Source organism: Triplophysa rosa, linkage group LG9 (assembly GCF_024868665.1).
Source record: "Triplophysa rosa linkage group LG9, Trosa_1v2, whole genome shotgun sequence".
NCBI classification, from domain to species: Eukaryota; Metazoa; Chordata; class Actinopteri; order Cypriniformes; family Nemacheilidae; genus Triplophysa; species Triplophysa rosa.
In genome coordinates, this window is record NC_079898.1 from 7,071,408 (window position 1) to 7,094,531 (window position 23,124).

The 23,124-nt window shown below is 40.7% G+C and overlaps 2 protein-coding genes across 3 annotated transcripts; both read right to left on the minus strand.

Moving 5' to 3' along the window:
- Positions 1-66: 66 nt before the first annotated feature.
- mea1 (male-enhanced antigen 1) lies at positions 67-2,503 on the minus strand. The gene is made up of 4 exons (XM_057342598.1): positions 2,373-2,503; positions 1,842-2,147; positions 1,635-1,746; positions 67-775 (listed from the first exon to the last, which is right to left on the minus strand). Exons 2-4 carry the CDS (start codon positions 2,124-2,126, stop codon positions 612-614), a joined length of 561 nt encoding a protein of 186 aa, XP_057198581.1. The 5' UTR covers positions 2,127-2,147; positions 2,373-2,503; the 3' UTR covers positions 67-611.
- A 1,358-nt stretch (positions 2,504-3,861) lies between these two features.
- On the minus strand, positions 3,862-21,450 carry dlk2 (delta-like 2 homolog (Drosophila)). Of its 2 annotated transcripts, XM_057342588.1 has the most exons (6): positions 21,243-21,450; positions 18,503-18,585; positions 9,136-9,232; positions 7,926-8,056; positions 7,703-7,847; positions 3,863-5,818 (listed from the first exon to the last, which is right to left on the minus strand). In XM_057342588.1, the coding sequence occupies exons 2-6, from the start codon at positions 18,570-18,572 to the stop codon at positions 5,026-5,028; spliced, it is 1,236 nt and encodes a 411-aa protein (XP_057198571.1). In that variant the 5' UTR covers positions 18,573-18,585; positions 21,243-21,450; the 3' UTR covers positions 3,863-5,025. The 2 variants fall into 2 exon arrangements, with proteins under 2 accessions (XP_057198572.1, XP_057198571.1); XM_057342589.1 differs by lacking the exon at positions 21,243-21,450 and having other exon boundaries at positions 3,862-5,818.
- Positions 21,451-23,124: the final 1,674 nt, after the last annotated feature.

Sequence of the window (23,124 nt, forward strand, 5' to 3'; positions counted from 1 at the left end):
TGGGTCTCTCCACACTCACCGCTCCTTTGCCCCACCTCTCCCGGATCAACACTAATCTTAAGCTGCTTTCCAGGTCATATGTACATATGTTGTACTTTAATTAGGTTAAGCTTTACATAGTATGAAAGTCATATTTTGTACAGATGTTCATGTATGTACAGAACAAATAAAGGAACACAAAAGATGAGATGTCCATTTGTTTGCTAAAGCTGTGTGAAACGCATGACCGCTCATTCATTGTACAGGTGTTGGTCTAACAATTATCAGATAAATGTGACTAACACTTCACTAATGTGCCATTATTTCTCTATATGGCTGTAGAAAAGCAACCGATAGTTCCACTTAACAAAAGCTGAATAGGATTTAGGAGTAACTTAAAAAGATGAACACTGCATAACTCAAGTACAGACAAGGTTGAAATTGTTTTAGTGGTCTTTTTTTTAACGTAAATGTCAGTCCATATTCCTGTGTAATTGTTTATGTGATTTGAAGCTTATGGGGCATACATAATGGGGTGGATTCAGAGTCTTCAGAGTGACTGCACGTCAGGAGCTCTTTTTAACGTTTATGCAGCATGTCTTGTAGTGGATGAAGATCTTGAAACGGTTTCATCACTTGCGTTCCAGTCTCAGGCCTGCAGAGCTTTGTCTGGACTGAAGTGTCTGCTGGACCATATCCTTCCACTGGTCATCAGAGATGTCCTGGGCCCAGGTGGGGATACCCAATGTCGGCAAATTGATGGCAGCCATGGTCCTTTTCACCAGCTCGACGTGATCTGAGAACACAATGAAAAGGATTCACGCAGGATGTCAGTTACGTTGCTGTCTATGGGTGGAAGTCAGAAAGCTCTTGAACCTCATCAAAACTCTTCATTTGTGTTCCGAAGATGAAAGGATGTCGCAGGGTTTTAGAACAACTTAAAGGCGAGTAATTCATGGCAGAATTTTCTTTTTTTTTGGCTGAGTTTCCCTTTCAATATTTAGGGTTTGGCGTTTAACTCCGTGTGCGAGCTCTTACTAACTTTTTAATAGTTTGTCTTTTTGATGTTCTTATATTGTATCGCTTATGCTTGTACATCACTTTGGCAAACACTTGTTGTTCCTCAAAAGTGCTTTATAAATAAAGTTTGACTTGACTTGACTTAAGGGTGTGATGTAAGCCAGACAGGAACTGGCCAATATCTGACCATTTGGAGATGAGCTGCATTGGCTGGATGTTTAACAGAAGTGGCCAATGGACAGATGCTTTTATTTTAAGGTATAGTTCACCCCCCAAATTAAAAAAGAATTTATTCACCCCCTGTCGTTCAAAAGATTTGCGAAATGTCTCTGTGGATTTATGTCCATACAATAGAAGTCAATGGGGGTCAATGTCGTTTGGTTGGTTTCCACAATTCTTCGAAATATATTTTGTGTTCTGCAGAAGTAAGTCTAATTTGTACATGAAGTATTTTTTAAACAGCCGTTTTTGTATAGTTCATATGTTGCAATGCTCTCTATACTGGTTGACCAGTGGAGATTTGTTTACACCAAGTGCATTGGTTTGGGGTTGTTTATAAACGCAATGATGGTAAACCAATCATACAAAACCCAACGAATGACACTCATACATCTGTGATGCAAATACACATTTACCTTCTTCCATAGGAATGGACGCCTGACTCCTCCGGGCAGAAGCAGCTCCTTCGGGGTCCTCCTCTTCATCACTGTCAGGAGGTGGAGGCTGGGGTAGGAACAGACCCATGGCCTGCACAATATCGATACAATGTTCAAATATACTATACACAACAACGATGACCAAACGATAAGACGAGTGTGTCATTACTAGCACAACTCCATTACCTCTATTCTCTCCTGGACGTCTTGAATCTGCTCGGCGGTCGTGCCTTCCTCTGCTGGTTCTGCGTGTGTGTTGATCATCCCGTCTATGTCTTGGTTAAGAGGCTGATAATAATAGCCGCCATTCGCCTCGTCGTCGTCTCCAGCACCTCCTTCATCCTCCTCCATGTCTTCTCCGCTCCATTCGTCTGGCACAGCCGTGTCTAGAGGCCGGTCCTGCACCAGATCCTCCTCGGAGTTCGGCAGTACTCTCTCTGGACCCATCTCTCGGGTCCTCTCCACTTCCATTCAAGGGATGCCAACAGCAACCTGGCATAAGACACCGGCTTATGCTTGGTAAAGGGATTCAATGCAGTTCAAACATCGTGTCACATTACACTAAAGCATATTTGACGCTGTGTAGGTTTTGCATCCATCTGTTAAAGCAGACTTTGACGATACAGTAGGCCTATCGTTATATGTTTGAACCTATGAAATTCCAGTGCACCGAACTGAGGGAAATACAGAAAGGATCTCTGCTTAAAATGTATTTACCTGTTTCTTTTGTCGTATTCTCGTTAGCCAGATATTTTTAACAGCTGTAGCTGTCTCTTCAGTTGAATTATTTGCTTCCGGTATTGCGTAGACGCGACACTGCGCATTGTCTGAGTCACGTACGTATGTACGTACAAGTGAAAAAAACAGATAGACATATACAAAGTAACAAAAATACTTCAGTGGTATTAAAAGTAATAGGGTGATTACTTAAAATATGTTTAATTTATAATGAACCAAATTAGAGCATGGCCGTATGTGTTACATATCGCCACAAAGTGGCGTAATATTTTGTAGTAGTTTTTAAATATCCACTAGATGGCGCTTGTTATCTTTGTTCACTGTCAAAGTGGACGGGAGTAAAAAACAGTTTGCTTTGAGATGAATTACAGCGTCATCAAGGTATGGGCGCTTCAAGGTGATGCGGTAAACAGATTGCATTGAGTGGTCTTTTGAACAGTGCACATTTTTACATTTATTGGGCACATCTGTTCCACGCTGTAAACTCTTATGCTGAATAAAACAACTTTTTTGTAAGGAAAAAAACCAAAGAGCATAAAGCCTACATCAAAGACAAGGGTCGGTCTTGGCGAGAAAGGTGGTGCTTACGTCGGTGAGTATTTACGTCATATATATAATTTACGTAACGTCCGTAAATACAAGAATGCGTGTGTGATAAGAGGGAATGGGTGTAAGTTTTAATATAAATCTATGTTATAAATTATTTTAGTGGGTCTTTGACACATGACTACCGGTCTACATTGGATGTCACCGATGCACCGCAATGACAAGGAACAATCACCTGCTGTAAACTCGACATATACCCGGTGAGTTTCAGTTAATACATATGAAATCAGGAACGAGTTGGTGTAAAGAATGGGCAAATCCACACAATCTGGTTTTTCGTAAGTAAAATAATTCCCGCCTGGAGTATGTAAAGGCGCATGTCACGCTCGCGTTATTTCTCAACCCATCAGATTTGTGAACAGAAACGGAAGTAAACTGCAGTTTTCTGTGTCAAACACAGAGGGCGATAGAGAGACAAGTTCTGATGTAAAACCCTTAAAAGTGAGGTGTGCAGATACTTCTCATCTTTACTCACACATGAATACTGTATTGTATTTCTTTCCGATGAAAAATAATTTGAGAGTATTTAATATGCATACTGATTGTTTAGCCCTGGTTGGGTTCTGGCTTGTGTCAGTTGATGTATTATTTTTATGCCACAATACATAATGATCACCATGTGTGAGAAATTGGCTGGGTTCAATGAGACGGTTGGGTTTAATTAATATAAGGCAAAATTAAGGGGAAAGATTGCATTTTCTTTCACTTGCTTTGCAGTTTCACACCATTTTTATACAATCCTCATCAGCGTTATGTGGCAGAAAACACAGATGTACACAAAAAAAGCACATTTGTGAATACTTTCAAAATGTTTTGCTTGAATACAATGTGACTAGATTCGTAACTTCCAATTTGAAAATATTTTATTTCAAAATTTGGATTGTTTAGCAGCTTTTGTGTTTGTTGCTATTTTAACCCATTTATGAGCTTAATATCAAAGTGAGTCATGCCGGGACATTTCTGTAGTAGATGAACTTGACTTTGGCCAGTCTCTCTTATGTAGCTTTTGCATTAGACATGAAGATACAAGTTTCCACAGTTTACAATTTGAACACACAGTTTTGTATAAAAATGCACTTTAAAAAACAAACAAATATACATTTCACCAATAAATACATAAATAAATTATATTTACACTTGAAAATACTGTTGACTATCATCACAAATCGTCCCCTTGAAATGATTGATATTGCTATCTAATCTGCTTAAAGAAGAATCACAATATGTTAATAGGAACCAATGACCTTTTCATAAAAACATATACGTTACTCAGTTCTCAAAAATAAAACTTGGCATATACACACACTCACGTTGCAGTATTTTACCATTTAAACAATGAGATAAATGCGTTTTGAGATTGAAAAATCTCAAATTCTTTCTAATCTAAAAGTGTCTCTAATCATGTGGCCTAAACTATTTACATACATTACATAGAGTCCTGATCGAACATATGGAAGATATATGCTTGTGTTTGAGTTGTTCAGTGCTTTTCTTTCTACTCTTTGAGAACAGACCACATCAATGGGTCCTATAGGACATGTTCACCTCAAAGTCAACGTGAAGCATCAGCCCATTTCATTTTGAAAACAGGACCTTTACAGGAGGAAACGTTGGACAGGGTTTGCTTTTAATCCCTCAGGAATTGATTTGATATATCAAATGGTTGGAGGGACTTTAAAATAGGAGGACTGTGACGTCAGTCACAAAGGACATGTTGGGGGATTTTAAGAATAGTAAACACAGGTTTAGTTTTGATATCATGTTGACTTGTCTAGTGTTCCCTCAGTAGTCCATGCCTCATTTGTGGCATCTCTGATTAAAAAAAGGAAGTTGGAAGTTTTTTCCAATGTAATCACTCTTGGTAATGAGCACTGCATGGTGTCCTTTCACCAGCAACCAACTCTCCAATTTACTTGTACTGTCTTTTGAGTGGCCACTAATGGACATCAATGTCAAAAGTGTCTTTTTTTACTTCAACAAGAGCGATTTCTCTTTCTGGCCAATCATCGGCTCATATCCAGCCCCTCTAAATGATGTTCGTGTTCAGCCTTTTCTTCTGAAGGTCAGGTGGTGCCGGAGACTGAAGGAAACTGATTTTGCATTCCTGCTGCGCTGGCACCGGCCGCTGCCTCTGCGTCCGACACCGATGGAATGGGTAATGGTGGGCGGGGGGTGGTCTGCACTGGCAGCGAGCAGATCGGTCCTGGCAATGTCCTCGTAGCACCAGACCAGCTGTTAGCGCCACCACGGCCAAAGTCATGCCGCCCAACACTAGCAGAATGATGAGCTGCAACTCTGAAAGCCCAGCGGCCCCGTGTTGAGTCACCACCTCCTTCACTGAAATTTTAAACAAGCGTCTCTCATCTCCGCTGGCGGTGGTCACATGGGAGTGATTTCTGGGAGCGGATTTGCTCTGCGTAACGCTGCTGGCCCCACCCCAGCTTGGGGCAACTCCAAATGAAGGGAGCTCTTTCGTTTCCCAGAGGGGAACCTCACAAGTCCTCCCGGTGTAACCTGGGGGGCAGACGCACTGGAAGGCCGAGACTCGATCTATGCACCGTCCTCCGTTGTGGCAGGGCTGGCTGGCGCAGTCATCCAGGTTGATGGTGCAGAAACGGCCGGTGAAACCTGCAGGGCACAGGCAGGAAAAGCGGTTTACGCCATCCAAACAGGTGGCGCCGTTGGCACAGGGGCGCATTAGGCAGTCATCCATGTTGGTCTCACAGCGGCGCCCCGTGAAGCCAACCAGGCATCGACAAGACAATTCTGGAGCGTAACCTCCCAGATCTTCACACAGACCACCATTCTTACAGGGGGACCTGAAGCAGCACACACAGGAATATGATAATAAAACATGATATCGCAGTTATTTATGCTGGTAAATTACGCTTCATCAAATGGTGAAAATAGTTATTTAAACATGCGTCCCAAATATTTTACATCTTCAGGGAATCAACCCCTACTTAGTAGCCGAAAGTGATGTATAAATATGCACCGCCGGACAATATTTGTTTTTTATGACCCCTCAGGTTAGATTAAAGCATCAAAATATGAGGCAATAGTACTAAATGGTCAAAACACATAAATGCATAGAAGCAACATCAATTGTTCAAACATGTACATCACTTTTGGCCTCTACTGTATTTTATCTGATACAAAACATTGCACTTCTATTTTCATAAACTGTATACTGTAAAGCCATTCATGTTGTGTGCTAAACCAAACAGTATAACAATTCATTTGAAGTAATTTTGTGTCTGCAGGGCAGCAGTGCAACAGTCCAATCCGATGTAACACAGTTTCCCTGGAAACCAGTCAGTGAGTTTGTTTTAGTCCTCATGTTAGGAACAGTAGGGGTGCAGCTGCAGTGTGTTAGTATCATTGAGCTCTTACAGTGCCAGTAATGAACCCATTGAATTTCACAAATGCACTGCAGAGGCTTCAAATTGTCCCGCTTGTTGTATTGCTTGTGCCAGATTTAAGGGGGATTTTTACTTCTGCGTCGTACCTACGGCGTAGCCTCTACGCTGTAGGCAACGCGCCAGTTTTTATTTATACTTGTGCGATGTTGTCCGCATCGACAGGCAATGGCCACTAGGCATCAGGGTCCACAGACGTGTTGCTTGTGTAACCAAGACAAGAGCCGAAGAAGAAGCAGTTCGCTGTAGAGAACTGTTTTTCGCTGGGTTTTTTTCGTCCCGCCTGCGCCCGCTAAATTTTATTCCGCTCCCGCTGAAAATTCACTCTGTGTTCACCCGCTATCTGCTTAGAATGATTTTCATCCCGACCTGACGGATCCCGATAAATTTAGATTGCGTTTCCAGATCTCACATTTAAATTTCTCCATAACAAATATAAAATACGCTATACAAAAACATATCAGTTATTTTTTATCGTCTTGTCAATATACAACATTGTTCTTACATTTTAATGTCAATACAGTAGACAACTGTATGTTAAAATAAATTAAATACATTAAATACAACGTCTTTCACTCAAACTATAAGCAAAATATGAATAAACGAAACCCGTTGGCTTATAGCTAGCTCGTGCAAAACGAAATCACTTTTTCTAACCGAACTATTTAACATCCATGCAAGAAATGTCCTGATGACTGTCTCCCCTCTAAAAAACACAAACGCTCTCTCTCTGTTCTCTAACACCGTGTCTACACCGGACGCGGCGCGATGCGACACGACACAGTCTTGTTCTAATGGGATTGTCACGCCACGTCCGGTTTTGACAAAATTTTTAATTATAATGGGTTCTAATGCATTCTATTTTCTCTTGTCCCGCCGCATCCGGTGTAGACACGGCGTAAGGCGACCTGCCCGTACTGTCTGGGGGCTGACGCGTGCAAATGAAACTTAACACAGTCCTCAGATCAGGCTCTACATGTGGTCAGTTATAAGGATGTCTGGAGAGGGCACCCGTCCAAAGACCCGCTCCCGTCCATAGTACCAGAGTTTCCGGCCGCTACCATCTTTTATCCCACAAATGTAATCCCGCACCACAAGAATCCATATCGGGTACTCAAGATTCATATGAGATTGGCAGAAACTGCGTGTGTTACCGGTTTAATGTCTTTCTCAGATGTACTTTCGGACAATTCCAGCATTGTGGGTGTGACATTTTCAGTCTAAACTTGAAATATAAATATATTAGAGAATATATGCATTAGCAATTTATCAATGAAAACTCACTTTGTCTTTTGGCAAGGCCCTGTTTTCAATTCACAATCCCGTCCATGAAAACCTTCAGGACAGAAGCACTGATATTCCCCTGAGTCATTCAGAACACAGGTGGCTCTGTTCTGACACGGCTCCTCTCTGGAACATACGTAAATATCTGCAGGGACAAAACAGAGCTGTCAGGTCAAACAGTGTGTCGTGATTAAATCATTTGCACTCATGAATAATAAATCACCTTTGTCGCAGAATCGCCCCGTCCACCCATCCATACAGGTGCACTGCCAGGGCTGATGACAGGTGCCTTGGACACATCCGGGCATTCGCACACAGTCGTCACAGCGCGGTCCACCCCACCCCGGGTCACACCTGAGGCACATCACCAGCACACATGAACAGAAGCCAAATCAAATATCTGATATACATTTGCCAAAATGTGCAGTATACATGCTTTCCCACAATGCACCCCTATGTAGTGACTCAACTGGACATTTAAAATGTATGCTTTGCTCATTATTTGTCAACTTATACATTCATATACAGAAATCAGTTAAATTAAAATGGAAGAGAACTATATATATGTAAAACTGGATGCCACTGACATTCAAAGTAAAGCGATTTTGGAAAGTAATTCGTTTTTTACTGCCATGTAGCATACTGTTGCTTGAAGCATATGAAAAATCTTATTAAATAAGTGCTAAATAGTATACAATACTGTCTATACTATTTATACCCAATGTACCCAATGCTTTATTCTGGACTTGGTCAAAGATGCTTTAAAGGAGTCACAATTCTGTCATCATTTATTCAAAACCTGCCCTTACAGAAAAGACGCATGAAATTCACACGTGCAAAAAACACATGTGATCACACGTGAAATGTGTGTTTTTGGAACACTTTTGTGTGAATCCCATGTAAATTTGCATGTGAAACCCATGTGATCACATGTAAAAACCACATGTGCAACATGTGATGTCTCCACATGTAATCACGTTTTTCACGTCACCACATGTTGCACATGAGATCCCATGGGTTTCACATGGGAATGTAAATGGGATTCACACGAAAGTGTTCGAAAAACACATTTCACATACATTCACATTTATGCATTTGGCATACACTTTTATCCAAAGCGACTTACATTGCATTATACTATACATTTGTTTCCAAGTATGTGCAATCCTTGGGATCGTACCCATGACCTTGGCGTTGCTAACGCCATACTCTAACCACTGAGCTACATACTGTACATACTGTGATCACATGAGAAAAACATGAAATTCGTGTCTTTTCTGTAAGGGTGTATATGACTCTTTCTTGTGAAACACAAAATAAAATATTTTGAGAAATGTATCAGTGTGTTGTGTGTCCATACAATAGCAGTCAATGGGGGCCAATGTTGTTTGGGTACCAACGTTCTTCAAAATATTTGAAAGGAACCCTCTCACCTGCAATCGCCATTTTCAGCACATTTTCCGTGGCCAAGTTCACACGTGCAGTTACTGACTGAAGGCGCTAGAGATGTTTCTACTGAGGGTAATGTCGCTGTAAAGAGAAGTCTGCATTTAATAGAATATACTGACCTTCACCCTACTAAAAACAACAGCTACTTACAGTATTGAGTACCTCAGAGATGACTTATTTTTGTATGCAAACCCTCGAAGCAAGTTAGCATTTTAGGACTTCCGGTTTCTTAGCCCCAAAGTCTATGGGTTTTTTGAATGGGTTTTTGATAAATCGTCTGAAATAAGGTCTGTGGTAAACAAAACCTCTAAATATTTTCTCGTTTTATTCTATGACATAAAACACATCAGTTATAACCCTTGTGATTTTTTAAAGCCTTACTGTGTCTTAAAAACGGAGGATGCTAACAAGTTGCTGAAAGCGACTACTTCCTTTGGCGGGGACGTTAGACGTCATCGCGCATATAAACCTCACAAATAATGCAACATGGGCACAAATCTCTTAAAACGTAGATGTGGATTCATTCACAGAGTAATTACTTACCAGGGAACATGTTTTTAATAAAGTTTGAAAGAGTTGTTGGAGGGTGACGTGACGTTGATATCGAGCGACCTTAAGTGTAGTCTGTTTATAGCATCATGTTAGCTTTTTACTTCAGCAGATTGTATTTCGGCTTCAAAAGTAACAAATGTTGTGTTAATTTGTAAAGATGATCTTGATAGACAAAACATGTAAACATCATAAACCTTTGTTAATCACACAGTTTATTTTTTTGCGATCTTCCAAAAGTCTATAGGAAAAATGCAGAGGCTTTCGGTCGAGGGAACCTGCGTGGCCCGGGTTAGCCTACAAAAATACGTAATCTCTGAGGTACTGAATTATGTCCCGATCACTTAGAATAAAAACAGCATTAATAAATAACATGAAACAGTATTGATTTCATGTTTTAAACTTTCCTTGGTCCGAATAGGGTAAAACAGACACTTTATAACTTGTTAGTTCACACTGCCAATGATAGTTCCTCTTTAAATGAGAGTAAATGAGTCCTTTACATAACTGTCTCTTTAAGAGACTCTCTTTAAGTCTTTAAGTGTTTGTCACTTGAAGAAGGCATGTGCGCTTGGTGTCAGTTTTCAACAGCTTATGTAGCATGTTGACTAGTGAACAACAGCCAGCACACTGCTAAGGCGTTGTGATTTTGCCTATAGGAAAATCTACTTAATTTTGACACAGAGACACAAACTAATAATTCTCATCATTTTCCCTTGTGCTTCTGTATTTGTGCTGGTTATTGTGACTGTAAAATGAATGTAAAACAACTCAGATAAATCTGCAGGTTAAATCTAAAGAATCTCTAGGTCATCTTTCATGTTTTTTTCTATATATTTAATTATTCTCAACGGTGATTCTCATTTTTGTAATTTTACTGTATTACTGAAATCTGCTGTAATTTTGCTGTATTACCCGATGAATCACAACTCTAATGAAAGAAAACATAAATTAAACAATTAAATATCGTGGTTGTATCTATTATAATTTACTGTAAATAATAATAATATAAAAAATTACTTTGAATAATAATTAATTATTTTTACTATTGTAAATATACATACCGTTTCTTAACACAATACAAAAAATAGTCTGTATTTGACCTCTTAATCAATAGGTTTAGGAAACAAGAATTTATCATTCAGATTGGTACATAAATAAATAAATAAAAAATACAGCAACAAAATGAAAAATGTTGCAGAACCTACACTGTAAAAAAAATGAAATTTTTACTGTAATTTTACTGTTTTATTTGATAAAATTTTCACATGTTTGTGAAATACGGTAAAAGTTAAATTTCAGAAAAAGTTAAATTACAGAAATAGGTTGCAAATTTACAAGTTGTGTCAAAAATAACATTTTACTAATGCTATACATAATAATTAATGTTATTTTACAGGTTTCTGGCACCACAACTTTATGTTTTTTTTTGACAGTGTAAAGCACCATTGGCAGTAAATCAGACGTCTGTGATGAAAGAAAGGATAATTGCAAAAAATACAAGACAAATAGACAACACATCCTCTTACTGTGTTATCCTCATCACACGCAACAACAAACAACCTCTCATATTTTCATGAGTCAATTCATTTCAATACACCTTTCAAAACAATTCACAAACAACTTAGTACTTTTGCTTTGAACACATTATGTGTAATTTGTCTGGAATTGTAATCTGAACCATAAGCGTTTAACTTCTCTCACATGAAAAGCTTTATGATGTTTCTAAACATCTACACCCCTCCCATTTCAATGATTTAGACATCTTGGCTGTGTTTACGCAGTATTGAGTTTTGCAGCAGGGTGTGTAGATGTTTGTCCGGGGTGCGTGTGTATGTGTGCTGGGGGATGTCCAGGAAGCGCGTGTGTCTGCGGTGATGGGCACGAGAGAAGCGTGTGCGGTGGGAGGAGAGGAATGTGCTCATGTCTCCGCCCGTACGAGCTTTGCCCGAACATCACAAGAATTCGCCATCGCCCAGGGCCCAACCCCTACCTTTAAACCTCTAAACACAGGCCAAGAGTAAAAGCAGTCTTGTTACATCATACGCTCTATGTATAGGGACAGTATTTACGCTACACAAGAAAAAATATTTCAAACAGCCAGGAGGCCGCATGTATGTGAATAACGTTAAGTGTGTGAATCACGTGTGCACTCGTGAGAATCCAATATTTATCATCTGACATGCTCGCTAAATCTTATAACTATTTGGGAGAACAGCTGGTGTGTTAGACAAAACATGTGTAAGCTCCTGATCGGTCGCTCTAGCTGGAATGAGAGGAATTTTCCGTTGAATCTAGCCAACAGTAAAACATTTCTTCCTGGAAGTACACAGAGCATTGAACAATGCATGAGCGGATTTATTTGCTATCACAAGAACAGCTGAAAAGTGTTATCACCTGAAGCAACCTCAAACAACAACATGAAGAGTAATCTCAAACGCAGACAGCTGAGAAAAGCCAAGGAATGTAGTTTGAAACTGAAACAATGTTTAGGAACAACAGTATGTACAACATCATATAACAGCGATTGTCTTGTGGTACACGATTGTTTGCTCTGTACACATACAGAAATGAATGAAATGTCAATGTTTGTACTTCATGCACCCAGTCGTTTTTCAAGCTCGCTGGGATAATATGTATACAGTAATCAGGTTTTACACTACTTGTCGTGTCAAACACTAATAAATCATGAAATTTTGGTCATTATACACTCTTAAAAATAAATGTGCTTCAAATGGTTCTTCAAAGCCATAGAAGAACCTTTTTTGTCTAAATGGTTCCATAAAGAACCTTTAACATTGGAAGAACCTTTCTGTTTCACAAAAGCTTCTTTGTGGTGAAAAAAGGTTCTTCAGATTATAGAAAGGTAAGAAAGAGATGGTTCTTTAAAGAACCTTTGATTGAATGCTTCTTTGTGGAACAAAAAATGGTTCTTCTATGGCATCGCTGTGAAGAACCTTTTAAACACCTTTACTTTTAAAAATGTAACTTTGTATTTTATGAACTATACATTCTTAAAACAAAAGGTGCTACAAAAGGTTCTTTACAACAATGCCATTGAGGAACCATTTTTGGTACCACCAAGAATAATTGACTTTAAGGTTCTTAAAACAACCATTTCACGAGTTCGCCTCACAGATAATTAAGGTGGGACGGATAGTATGCGTATTTAGCGTGCTGTCCCGGGGCGAGGGTCCCGAGCTCGGCAAATACTCCCGAGCTCGGAACGCCCGCCCCTTGACCGGGGAAAGGGTCCCGGGCCCGGAGTGAGCCCTGACCCAGGCTATCCCCCGGTGCTGAGCCTGAGGTATGGTGAGGAGACGGGGTAGAGGAGGGTTTGCGAGAGATCCGGGAGAATGAAGGTAAGGCGTCTTTACTATTTATAGGAGGATGCTGAGATTGGGTGATTGATTATCGAAAGCCAGCCGTGTTAATTAAATGCTCGTGCTCCTCCCGAACCTTGTTTATAAAACATAATTTCACGAGTTTGCCTCACGGATAGTATGCGTATTTGGCGTGCTGTCCCGGAGCGAGTGTTCCGAGCTCAGCAAATACTCCCGAGCTCGGAACGCCCGCCCCTTGACCGGGGAATGGGTCCCGGGCCCGGAGTGAGCCCTGACCCGGGCTATCCCCAAAGAAAGCAAGTGTGCAGGACAGCTGCCGGAACAACGTATTCCCCAAAAAGCTGGCTTGAGAAGGCGAGGTGCTGGCCTAGCTTGGAGAAAGGTTGCTCGTGCGTGTTCTGGTAGGAGTTTAGTGAGCTGGAAGGAAAAGGGCAGTGAGGCTCTTGGGGAGGAGGCACTACTGTGGCCGTGCTGAAAGTAAAGAGGCTTTGGGAAGCGAAGTGGAGAAGCTGCAGCGACCTCGAAAGAGGACTAGACTCCGCTAGGGCGGACGCTGCTGCGGCAGTATGAAAAGATAGAAAATAGAAATAGAACAGGCTTCTGCGGAAGCGGCACTGCTGCGGCAGTGAAAAGTGTAAAAGGGGTCTCTGAGGAGCGGAGGAAGTAAAAGCTGCGGCGGCCTCGAAGAAGAGGACTGGGCTTCTGTGAGAGCAATGCTCTACGATAGTGGGAAAAGATAGAAGTGCTCCTGCGGGAGCTGCACTGCTGCAGCAGTTGGGAGAAGGCGGTTTCCGCTGCGGCAGAGCATTGATGGAAGCACGGGCCCCTGCGGGGGCGGTCGCTGCGGCGATACTGGCTTCGAGTTATAAGGCATCTGCTGCGGCAGAGCAAGTGATGGAAGCACGGGCCCCTGCAGGGGCAGTCGCTGCGGCGATACTGGCTTCGAGTTAGAAGGCGTCTGCTGCGGCAGAGCAAGTGATGGAAGCACGGACCCCTGCGGGGGTGGTCGCTGCGGCAATACAGGCTTCGAGTTAGAAGGTGTCTGCAGCGGCAGATCAAGTGATGGAAGCATGGGCCCCTGCGGGGGCAGTCGCTGCGGCGATACTGGCTTCGAGGTAGAAGGCGTCTGCTGCGGCAGATCAAGTGATGGAAGCATGGGCCCCTGCGGGGGTGGTCACTGCGGTGATACTGGCTTCGAAGTTATAAGTGAAGTGAAAGTGACCTATTAGTCAGATATGGTGACCCATACCCGAAATGTGACCTCTGCATTTAACCCATCCAGAGAGTAGTGAACACACGCACAGCAAGTGGTGAACACACGTACACCCGGATAAGGCATCTGCTGCGGTAGAGCATGAACTGGAATCACGGGCCCCTGCGGGGGTGGTCGCTAGAACAACAGTGCATTCTGTTACTGTATGGATTGAGCTATGAGGGTACGATGGGCTTCTTTGATGAGGGAGCGATCTGACCTGATGTAGCTTTTGAAAGCCTCAGAAGGCCAGCGACCCAGGGTTTGGATCTGGGAATCTGAGAGGCCTTTCTGGGCGGCTGTGGTTGCTGCTACTGTGCGGAAGAAGTGGCTAGAAAAATTGTTAGAGGGGAATCCAGAAAGCTGTAAAACGTGTTTAAGGTGTTTCTGGAACCAAAAACGGGTTACAGGGCGATTGGAATTGTCCACGAAAAGTGGGTCAGAGGGAAGTTTAACCTGAGGACGTCGGAAATGCAGGTATGCTGAAAGGACTTGGTATGGTTGGATGGGGGACTGGAGATTGAAGATGTGGTGTCCTTTTCTCATTTGGTCGGTCTTGCTTTGTTTGATGAAATATGAAATGGAGTCTGAGTCTATAATGGATAAATCTGAGAATGTTGGGAGGAGTTTAGGGTTGAAGTTGGCCATGGTGGTGAGCTCTGAGCATTGAAGGAAACCGAAAAAAGCTAAGACGAACATGGCATCTAGCGTACGAGCTGTGTGGGCTGAGTTGTAGCCTTTGCGGAGGGTGGCTATGCATTGGACAGGACTTCCAAAGTGATGGGTAGCCTGGGATCTAAACGGGTGGGTTTTTTTCAATGCCTTTGATGATCATGGATGTCTGAGAGTTGGTTATGGCTGGGGAAAGGGATCCATACATGCTGGCTTGTAAGTTTTTTACTGTGTTGAGGTAGGAGATGAAGGAAGTTATGGTGAGTAGAGAGAAGTCGGCGAAGGGCAGGTTGTAGGATTGGTGGAAAGCTTTAAATTTTTCCAAGCTGTTAGGTAGGTTTGGAGAGTTCTTGGGGAGACTGCTTGGATAATGGAATCGAGTGAAGCGTCTCTGAGAGCTTTTAGTGGATGATTTATGGGAATATGAGTGCTGAATAAGGAGGAACCGGGGTTGGGTGAAGGTCTGCCTCCGGCGCCAGCTGCCTGAATCTCTGGAAGGCAAAACAAGAGAGTGAGTCGGCTATTTGATTTTAGCAGCCGGGAACATGCTTAGCAGTGAGCAAGAATTGGTCGCATACTGAGATCCATGTTAAACGTCTCAGTAAATGCATTAATTCGGGGGAATGGGAGCGGCCTTTGTTTATACATTGCACAGTTGCCTGGTTATCGCAGTGGATGACAATGCTGGTGGCGGACCACTCTTTTCCCCATAAAAAGGCTGCGACGACTATTGGGTATAATTCGAACAGCGCAGAGGATGAAAGGGGTTCTGGGAAGTCGGAGAGTTGCGGAGGCCATGTGGAGGCAAACCAGCGGCCGCGGTAAAACCCCCCGCCCAACGGATGGGGCGGCGTCGGTGTATAATTGAATGTCAGTGGGATGGGATATCATGCTTTCGTAAAAGAAAGAAATGCTGTTCCACTGATTTAGAAATTTTATCCATAAGCTGAGCTCGTTGCGACACGGGCTGGTTAAGGATAAAAGATCCTCGAGCACGTGAACGGAAGATGCGAGAGAGAGGAGATGCGAGAGGAAAGGGCGGCCTTGGGGAATGATGTGCATCGCAAAGTTAAGGTAGCTGAGTACTGAAAGCAACTCGCGTTTGGAACAGGACGAGTTATCGAGCAGTGTAGAAGCGATCTGAAAAACCTTTTTCACCAACCTTTTGTGAAACTGAAACTTTCTATGGGTATTAAAAGTGTTTTATGGAACCATTTAGACAAAAAAGGCATGGTGAAGCACCTTTATTTTTAAGAATGTATGACGTTATTCTAATAATCGTATGTTTTTGTACAATTCACATCGTACGAATTGACATGAATTGACACCTCATAAGATATGTACGAATTCCTGTTTAGGCTAAATAGTCAGGTGTCTGTGGAATTAAAAGAAGTCAAAAGAATTTTGATTGTTGCTATGTTTGTGCCTCTTTTCTTGTTTAGTTTAATTGTATTTGTGTATCTTTATTACGTGTAAATGTATGTTCATTTTACATCTCTACTGTTGTTATGGCAAAAAAATACTGATATAAGATTAATTGTCAGATCAACATACTGAGAAATCAAATATATTTATGAGGCCACGTGAAAGTTATTTTTGTCAATTGGACATAAAAAAAGCATTTATAGTCTATAGACTGTACATTTTAATTCATTTCTTTAATTTTGAGATGAAATACAACCTGGACATATTTTGTGAGATCCCTGCTGATTCGATCTGTTGTGTGCTGATTCATTGTGCCTTGATTTACTCTGAAGAAGGATGTATCATATGACACAGAGGCCATAGTGATCATTTCATTTGTTAACAATGGCTGAGTTGCCAGCAGTTCACCCAGACGCATTTCTGAAGGTTCAGTGGCCATGAGAGCAGTTCGACAGGTGCTGTGACCGACTCCATCCTGCAGTCTCTGTGGATCACCTCTTGGGGAAATCCATGCTCCCCTTTGAGTGGACTCGCTGCATGTGAAAAGCAGAGCGAGCTAAATTTATTCCTTCCATGAAACCCAATATTCTCCAGAACCTCGTAGCCGAGCTCGGATCCTTGGTGCCAGTAAAACATGCAGGTATGGGGTTTCCCTTCAACTTCAAGCCTTGACAGACCACACACTCCACAAGCTTCAGAGAGCGGCCGTGTGCATGTGTGTCTCATTTCGGAGCAGGTGGGGTGAAAGAGAGGCGAGGAGGTAACTAGATCCCGGTGAGATGAAGGATCATTCAGCCCCGATGACCACTCAAGCGTTTGCACTGCTAGAAAAACATTTTTACAGGACAGACAAGTACAAATCAAGAGTCCCCCCTCCTCCAACCGCAGACCGCTGACATTTCCTCCAGATTGCTTCGAAGCACAGAGGCGAGGATTTTGGGCATTGACCTTTGGCCCCGACACGCGCGTCAGACACGCAAACTCTGTGTCTCGCGGCCAACAACTGAGACGCAGATTTGTCACATTCTCTAAGCAGAAAGGAATTTCACAGCTGAATACTCGAGAGATAGATCGCCCACAAAAGACCCATCAAAGGTCTGATGCAGAGTTTTACGTAATGTGTTCGGCAGGATTCTGTTGCAGTACAGTTGGCAGCGACTGCTTGAGGAATTGAATAGCCTGCAGCGATTCTTTGATCTTAACTGCATCTGCCATTATGTTTCATGCTTGTACTTACTAAATAACTATTTTATTGCATTATTTAATAATAAAATATATATTTTGGTAGTGAAGAACATATTCATATCAACCAATTTATTGAATCCTAAAAACGATGTAACCATCTATAAAACAAAAAACAACTAGTAGCCATCCATAAAAAAGAAATTTATTATCTCAAATTATATGTGATTATTTCTCCTAGACATCAATGATTTTCTATGGGGAGCAAATGGAAACATCTCTTATGTCTTACATATTTCTCCTGTGAAAAACAGAAGAGATCTCAATAATGTCACAAACTGAGCTCAGATTTGTCAGATTTTGACTGCGATCAAGTCAATGCTGTAAAAAAACGGTAATTTTCCTTTTTTTTCATGTATACTGTAAAAAACTGTAATTTAACAGACTTTTGCTGTTTTTACAGGTTTAAAATACAGTAAAAAAGTCAAATTACAGGAAAGAAAGGTAATTTACAAGAAAAACTTAATTTTATGTGAAAAAATTTGGCACCTCAGCTGACGGAAAATTACTGTTTTTTACAGGATTTGTTTTACAGTGCAATACGGTAAAAACCATTACAAATTACAAAAAAAGACTAAAAATGTACCAGATTTGTAAGACATGTCATTTTACGTCACAAAACTGTTATTTTACGGTATTCTACTGGCACCCCAGCTACCAGAAATTACAGTTTTTTACTAAATTCTTTTACAGTGATTATTATTGAAAAACATTTCTTATCAAATTCGCCCAAATTCAGATTATTTTACCTATTTACATTCATTTTACACCTCCATACTCTTCATGTGTTTGAACAATTACAGTCTTGTTATTTCTCCAGTAATTTTAAGAGAAACATCTGAGACTAAGTTGGCACGAAGTATTTACCTTGAGCTTCACAGTTCTGTTTAAAGAGCGCACAGCAGCCACACAGCAGCAGAACTACACTGAGTTTCATGTTGCAGGGCAATCTGAAAAAATAAAAATAAACACTTTAGCATTCTTAAAATAACACTGTACATTTATTTATCATTTCTGTCAACAGATATTATGAATGTACTCATATTAAAGTAGAAGATAAAGCAATAAAAAGAAAGGATGCTAGGGTGGTTGCCGCCCATGACGCCGGTAACCTCAAACATGAGTCAGAGCAGGAGGAAGAAACGTTTTCACACTCTCTCCAAACATCAAATAGAGTGAAACCCGACCACTGAACAGTCAACACACACTCGCTTAATAATTAAAACCACTGCGTGAATCTTTTATGGTGGACACTTACAACAAAACAACACCACTCCTGCATCAGCTTGTTTGCCTGTTTGCAGTTCAGAACTGTCTATGGACACAGATACTGAGATGAGGGCTGGCCTTTTGTTTTGTCTATGACTTTTTGTTGTTCCCGTGTGTAGGCCTGCATGTTATTCCACGTGGCTTTAAAAAAGGTAGAAGCATAAGCAATGCTGTTTAAGATGAATACACCAGTGATGGATTATTAGGATCTTTTTTGTAACAAACCTGTGTGGGATCCCACCGGTCAAAATGACAGAACATTCAACACTGATCTTTACAACTGTTGAGACGAGATAGAGAAGGAGACAGAGAGGCTGGAGATTTCCACATATTTTACTGTAAGACGCAGATAGCCATCTAGATTGTGTAACTGCTTTTGCCATCTCTCTGCACCCGCTTTGTTTTTCCATTGTAGTTTAATGGAATGATTTCAGAACTGCGAATGAGAATTAATTCTTGGATTTGTGTTGAATGTGGAACATGAGGAGAGATTAATTGCCATTATAAGAGATTTGCATTCATTCCACCAAAGAAAGCCATCCATAGTCCTCGCTGGGGATTCAATGTCAATTATCGCTTATTTTTATGTGGTCGGACACCTGACAGTGATAGTAAGCTATATTTGTAACATGTGCTTATTTCATGGTCATAAGGTGCAATTTCTAACCGTTTTTAATTAATCTGTGTCATATCAGATGTGAAAAAGTGAGAAGTTGTCTAAGCCATTTCACACATTATCCATCTGAGAACACACATTTAGAAACATTCTTATTATTTCTGTGGTCCAACTTTCACCTAGCATCAAAATGTAAAAAATCGTCCAGCGCTTAATGATATACAGTATTACAACAGCGAGTCACATCAATTGAAATGGAGCATCTATAGTCTAACGGGGTCTAAAGGATATGTCTGTTATTTAAATTCTGTTGTAGTTCTTAAAGAGTTACTGACAGCTAACTAAATGAACAAAGCCATGTGACAACATGAGGTGTCACCAACGTGTCTCTCTGACTGTAAGGTGTTTGGTTTTCTCATTTGTTCATTAAACAATAAGCCATGAGAGGCAGTGATTGGACCACCCGCGGGGTGTTCTGTTATAACCACTGTTCTTCTTGAGAAAGCAGCAATAAGAATGTTATAAATGAAACCTGTCTTGAATATATAGAAATTATATAACAGTAAGATATAGTATAATGTAGAATAAACAATTTATTATTATAATTATACATTTATTAGCCAAACTGTTCACTGTAAAAAAATCCTGTAACAATTGTCTGGCAGATAGAGCGTCAGAAATAAACCGTAAAATAAAATTTAAAGTAAATTTGCGGCATTTTTCTGTAATTTTACGTTTTTATAACCGTATTTGAAAAATAATCTGTAAAAAAAAAAGAGTAAAATTTTAAAGAGTTTTTTACATTATGCGTTGAAAAATAACAGAACAATTCTGTAAAATTAATTGTTGGCTATTTGTGCATTAAGTGCATTAATGTATAGATTGTGCTGTCTTATGTGTGTATTAATGCACTTTTAGTGCACTTAATTTAATTAATCATAGTTTAAAACACAAATACATTTAATCTGAGAAAACCTTTGACAATGCTGCCTTACATATGTTGTTTACTATTCATCTATAAAGCAGGATGGGTAGTACAGCACATGCTATTTTGTCTATGAGCATCACCACTTTTGTTTAAAACAATTTATACATATAGAAATGAGTAACAGTCTTAAGGTTATGTGAATTTGTAAGAGTATTAGACAGGCTTGAGCACAGAAAATGTAAAAAAAAATCTTTGCAAAAACAAAACACACACTCTTAAAAATAAAAGTGCTTCACGATGCCATAGAAGAACCTTTTTTGTCTAAATGGTTCCATAAACAATTCTTCAGATTATAAAAAGGTAAAAAAGAGGTGGTTCTTTAAAGCACCTTTGACTGAATGATTCTTTGTGGAACCAAAAATGGTTCTTCTATGGCATCTCAGTGATAAACCTTCTAAGCGCCTTCATTTTTAAGAGTGTAAATCCATAAAATTGTGAACATTTGATTTAAAATCATTATTTAGCAGTGAGCTTCAATGGAAACTTAACAGAAAAACAGCATGTGACTCCTTTCATCAGCATCTATACCTTAGCAATGGTCCCACACATCATTTCCACTACATGCCATTGTGCAAATGAACAAAGTTATGAATAAACTACCTGAACTTGACCAGAGCATATTTCTAAAAGTCTAGCATACAGATATTTCCCACAAGCATGTTCATTTTTGAAAGTCACACTGTTGATATTTTTTAAAGCCATTATTAAATGAATAGATATAAAAGCACACTTACTCTCAACCGCTGTAGATGTTACACACCTGAGGTGTTAGTGGCCCCTCCAGTAGAGTGTTGAAACTGATCTTGCACACGCATACATACACCATGAGGAAGTCTTTAAAAAACACACACAAAGACTACTCACAACTATTCAGTCCGGTACATGCGCGCCCTCAAGATCAGCCTGGTAGTGAGACACGTTTTGTTAATACAAATGCTTGTTTGTAGCAGGAGACAAGGATCCACCTCCCTACTCAACAAGCCAACCTGCTCAAGGACTAGCTCTTAAAGAGACAGACATCCTCCACCATCACCCTCTCTAACCTATAGCACTCACACAACAATCTCATGGTTCAAAAAATATATACAGCAGACATCGCACTATTTCTGACAAACCCACATTTTGGTATTTGAAGTTGCACAAACCCACAGCAAGTTTTTCGTTGTTTCATAGCGGCCGCGTAAACATTCTTTGGCACAGATGAACAGAGCCGATGGATGTGGGCATTTGACACATTTTTGTCCGTTTGCTTACAGTCTGGCAGAAATGCATTGTGGCAGAAACACTTGCAAATGCCTTTGCGGTAACGGCAGGGCATATTACTGTTGCTGTAGCGACAGACAAGACTCCTGATGTTGGGGGCTGATGTGCCCACACGTTCCTCTGCAGGCGATAGTGTGGAGCGGATCGTTTTTCAGCAGATTATCTCAACAATATCAGGCCTGTGGAACATTCGAAAACAGGCACCTACATGTCCACACCACTGTGATGGGAGACCGCAATACACATACACACATACGCATGCATGCACGTATATACACGCATACTCGCCCGCTGGTGCACAAATATAATACCGTAAATCAGGGCGTACGTATGTCTGTCCCTTTAATTCACATTTTTAGAAAGCGGGGTTTAACAATGACAAGCGTAATGGGTAGGTCGAATCCTGATAGTCTATTTGTGAAATAGCCAGATAGATGAATAGGAGAGCACTCAAAACTCATTTGTTTGGGTTGCCTGCCTCCAGTTTATTGAGATAATGGCGCGCCTTTTATTTCAGCCATTCAGCTCGGCAATTTTCGACACAGATTTGTATTTGTGTCCTGCCATGACCTGATTAGGATGTTTGTGCTGAAGATGGCAGTGAAATAATTACGGCATTCAAAGTCTCCTGTTCTGCATCGCCGGTGCATGATTTCTGCTCTGGCTTTACACCGTTATTCACTGCAATCCCAACAATTATGGCACTTTTGAAAATTGAGGACTTTGCCTGAAAGTGCACTTGTAATGTTTCGCTGCTTTTATGAAATAATTGATGAAATTGTTTCACAATTTTTGTACCTTTGAATGCTGTGTACTGTTTATACAGTAGATATGATAATATTACACTACACTGCTGTTAAAGGGATCGTTGACTTCAAAAATGATTTTTCATCATTTATTCACCCTCATATCATTACTAAACCTGTATGACTTTCTTTCTTCTAGAAAACACGGAAGAAGATATTTTGAAGAATGTTGGTAACCAAACAACATTGCCCCCCATTGACTTCCATTGTATGGACACACAACCACCGAGACATTTCTCAAAATATTTTCTTTTGTGTTCCACTCAAGAAAGAGTTGCATACAGGTTTTGAACAACATGAGGGTGAATAAATGATGACAGAATTTTTATTTTGCGGGGAACTATCCAAGTACACTTGGATATAAAACCGGCCATTTCATCTTTAAATTCTGATTGGATTTTTTAGTTTACTGTTACATTACACTAATGACTATGTGTACCCAGGAAAAACGGTCTTTTACACCAACCAATACAGTAACTGTGCTTGTTTCTCTGACATGCACACGGAGACATAAATAGGATGTAAGTGGGTGTTTAACAGCACAGCC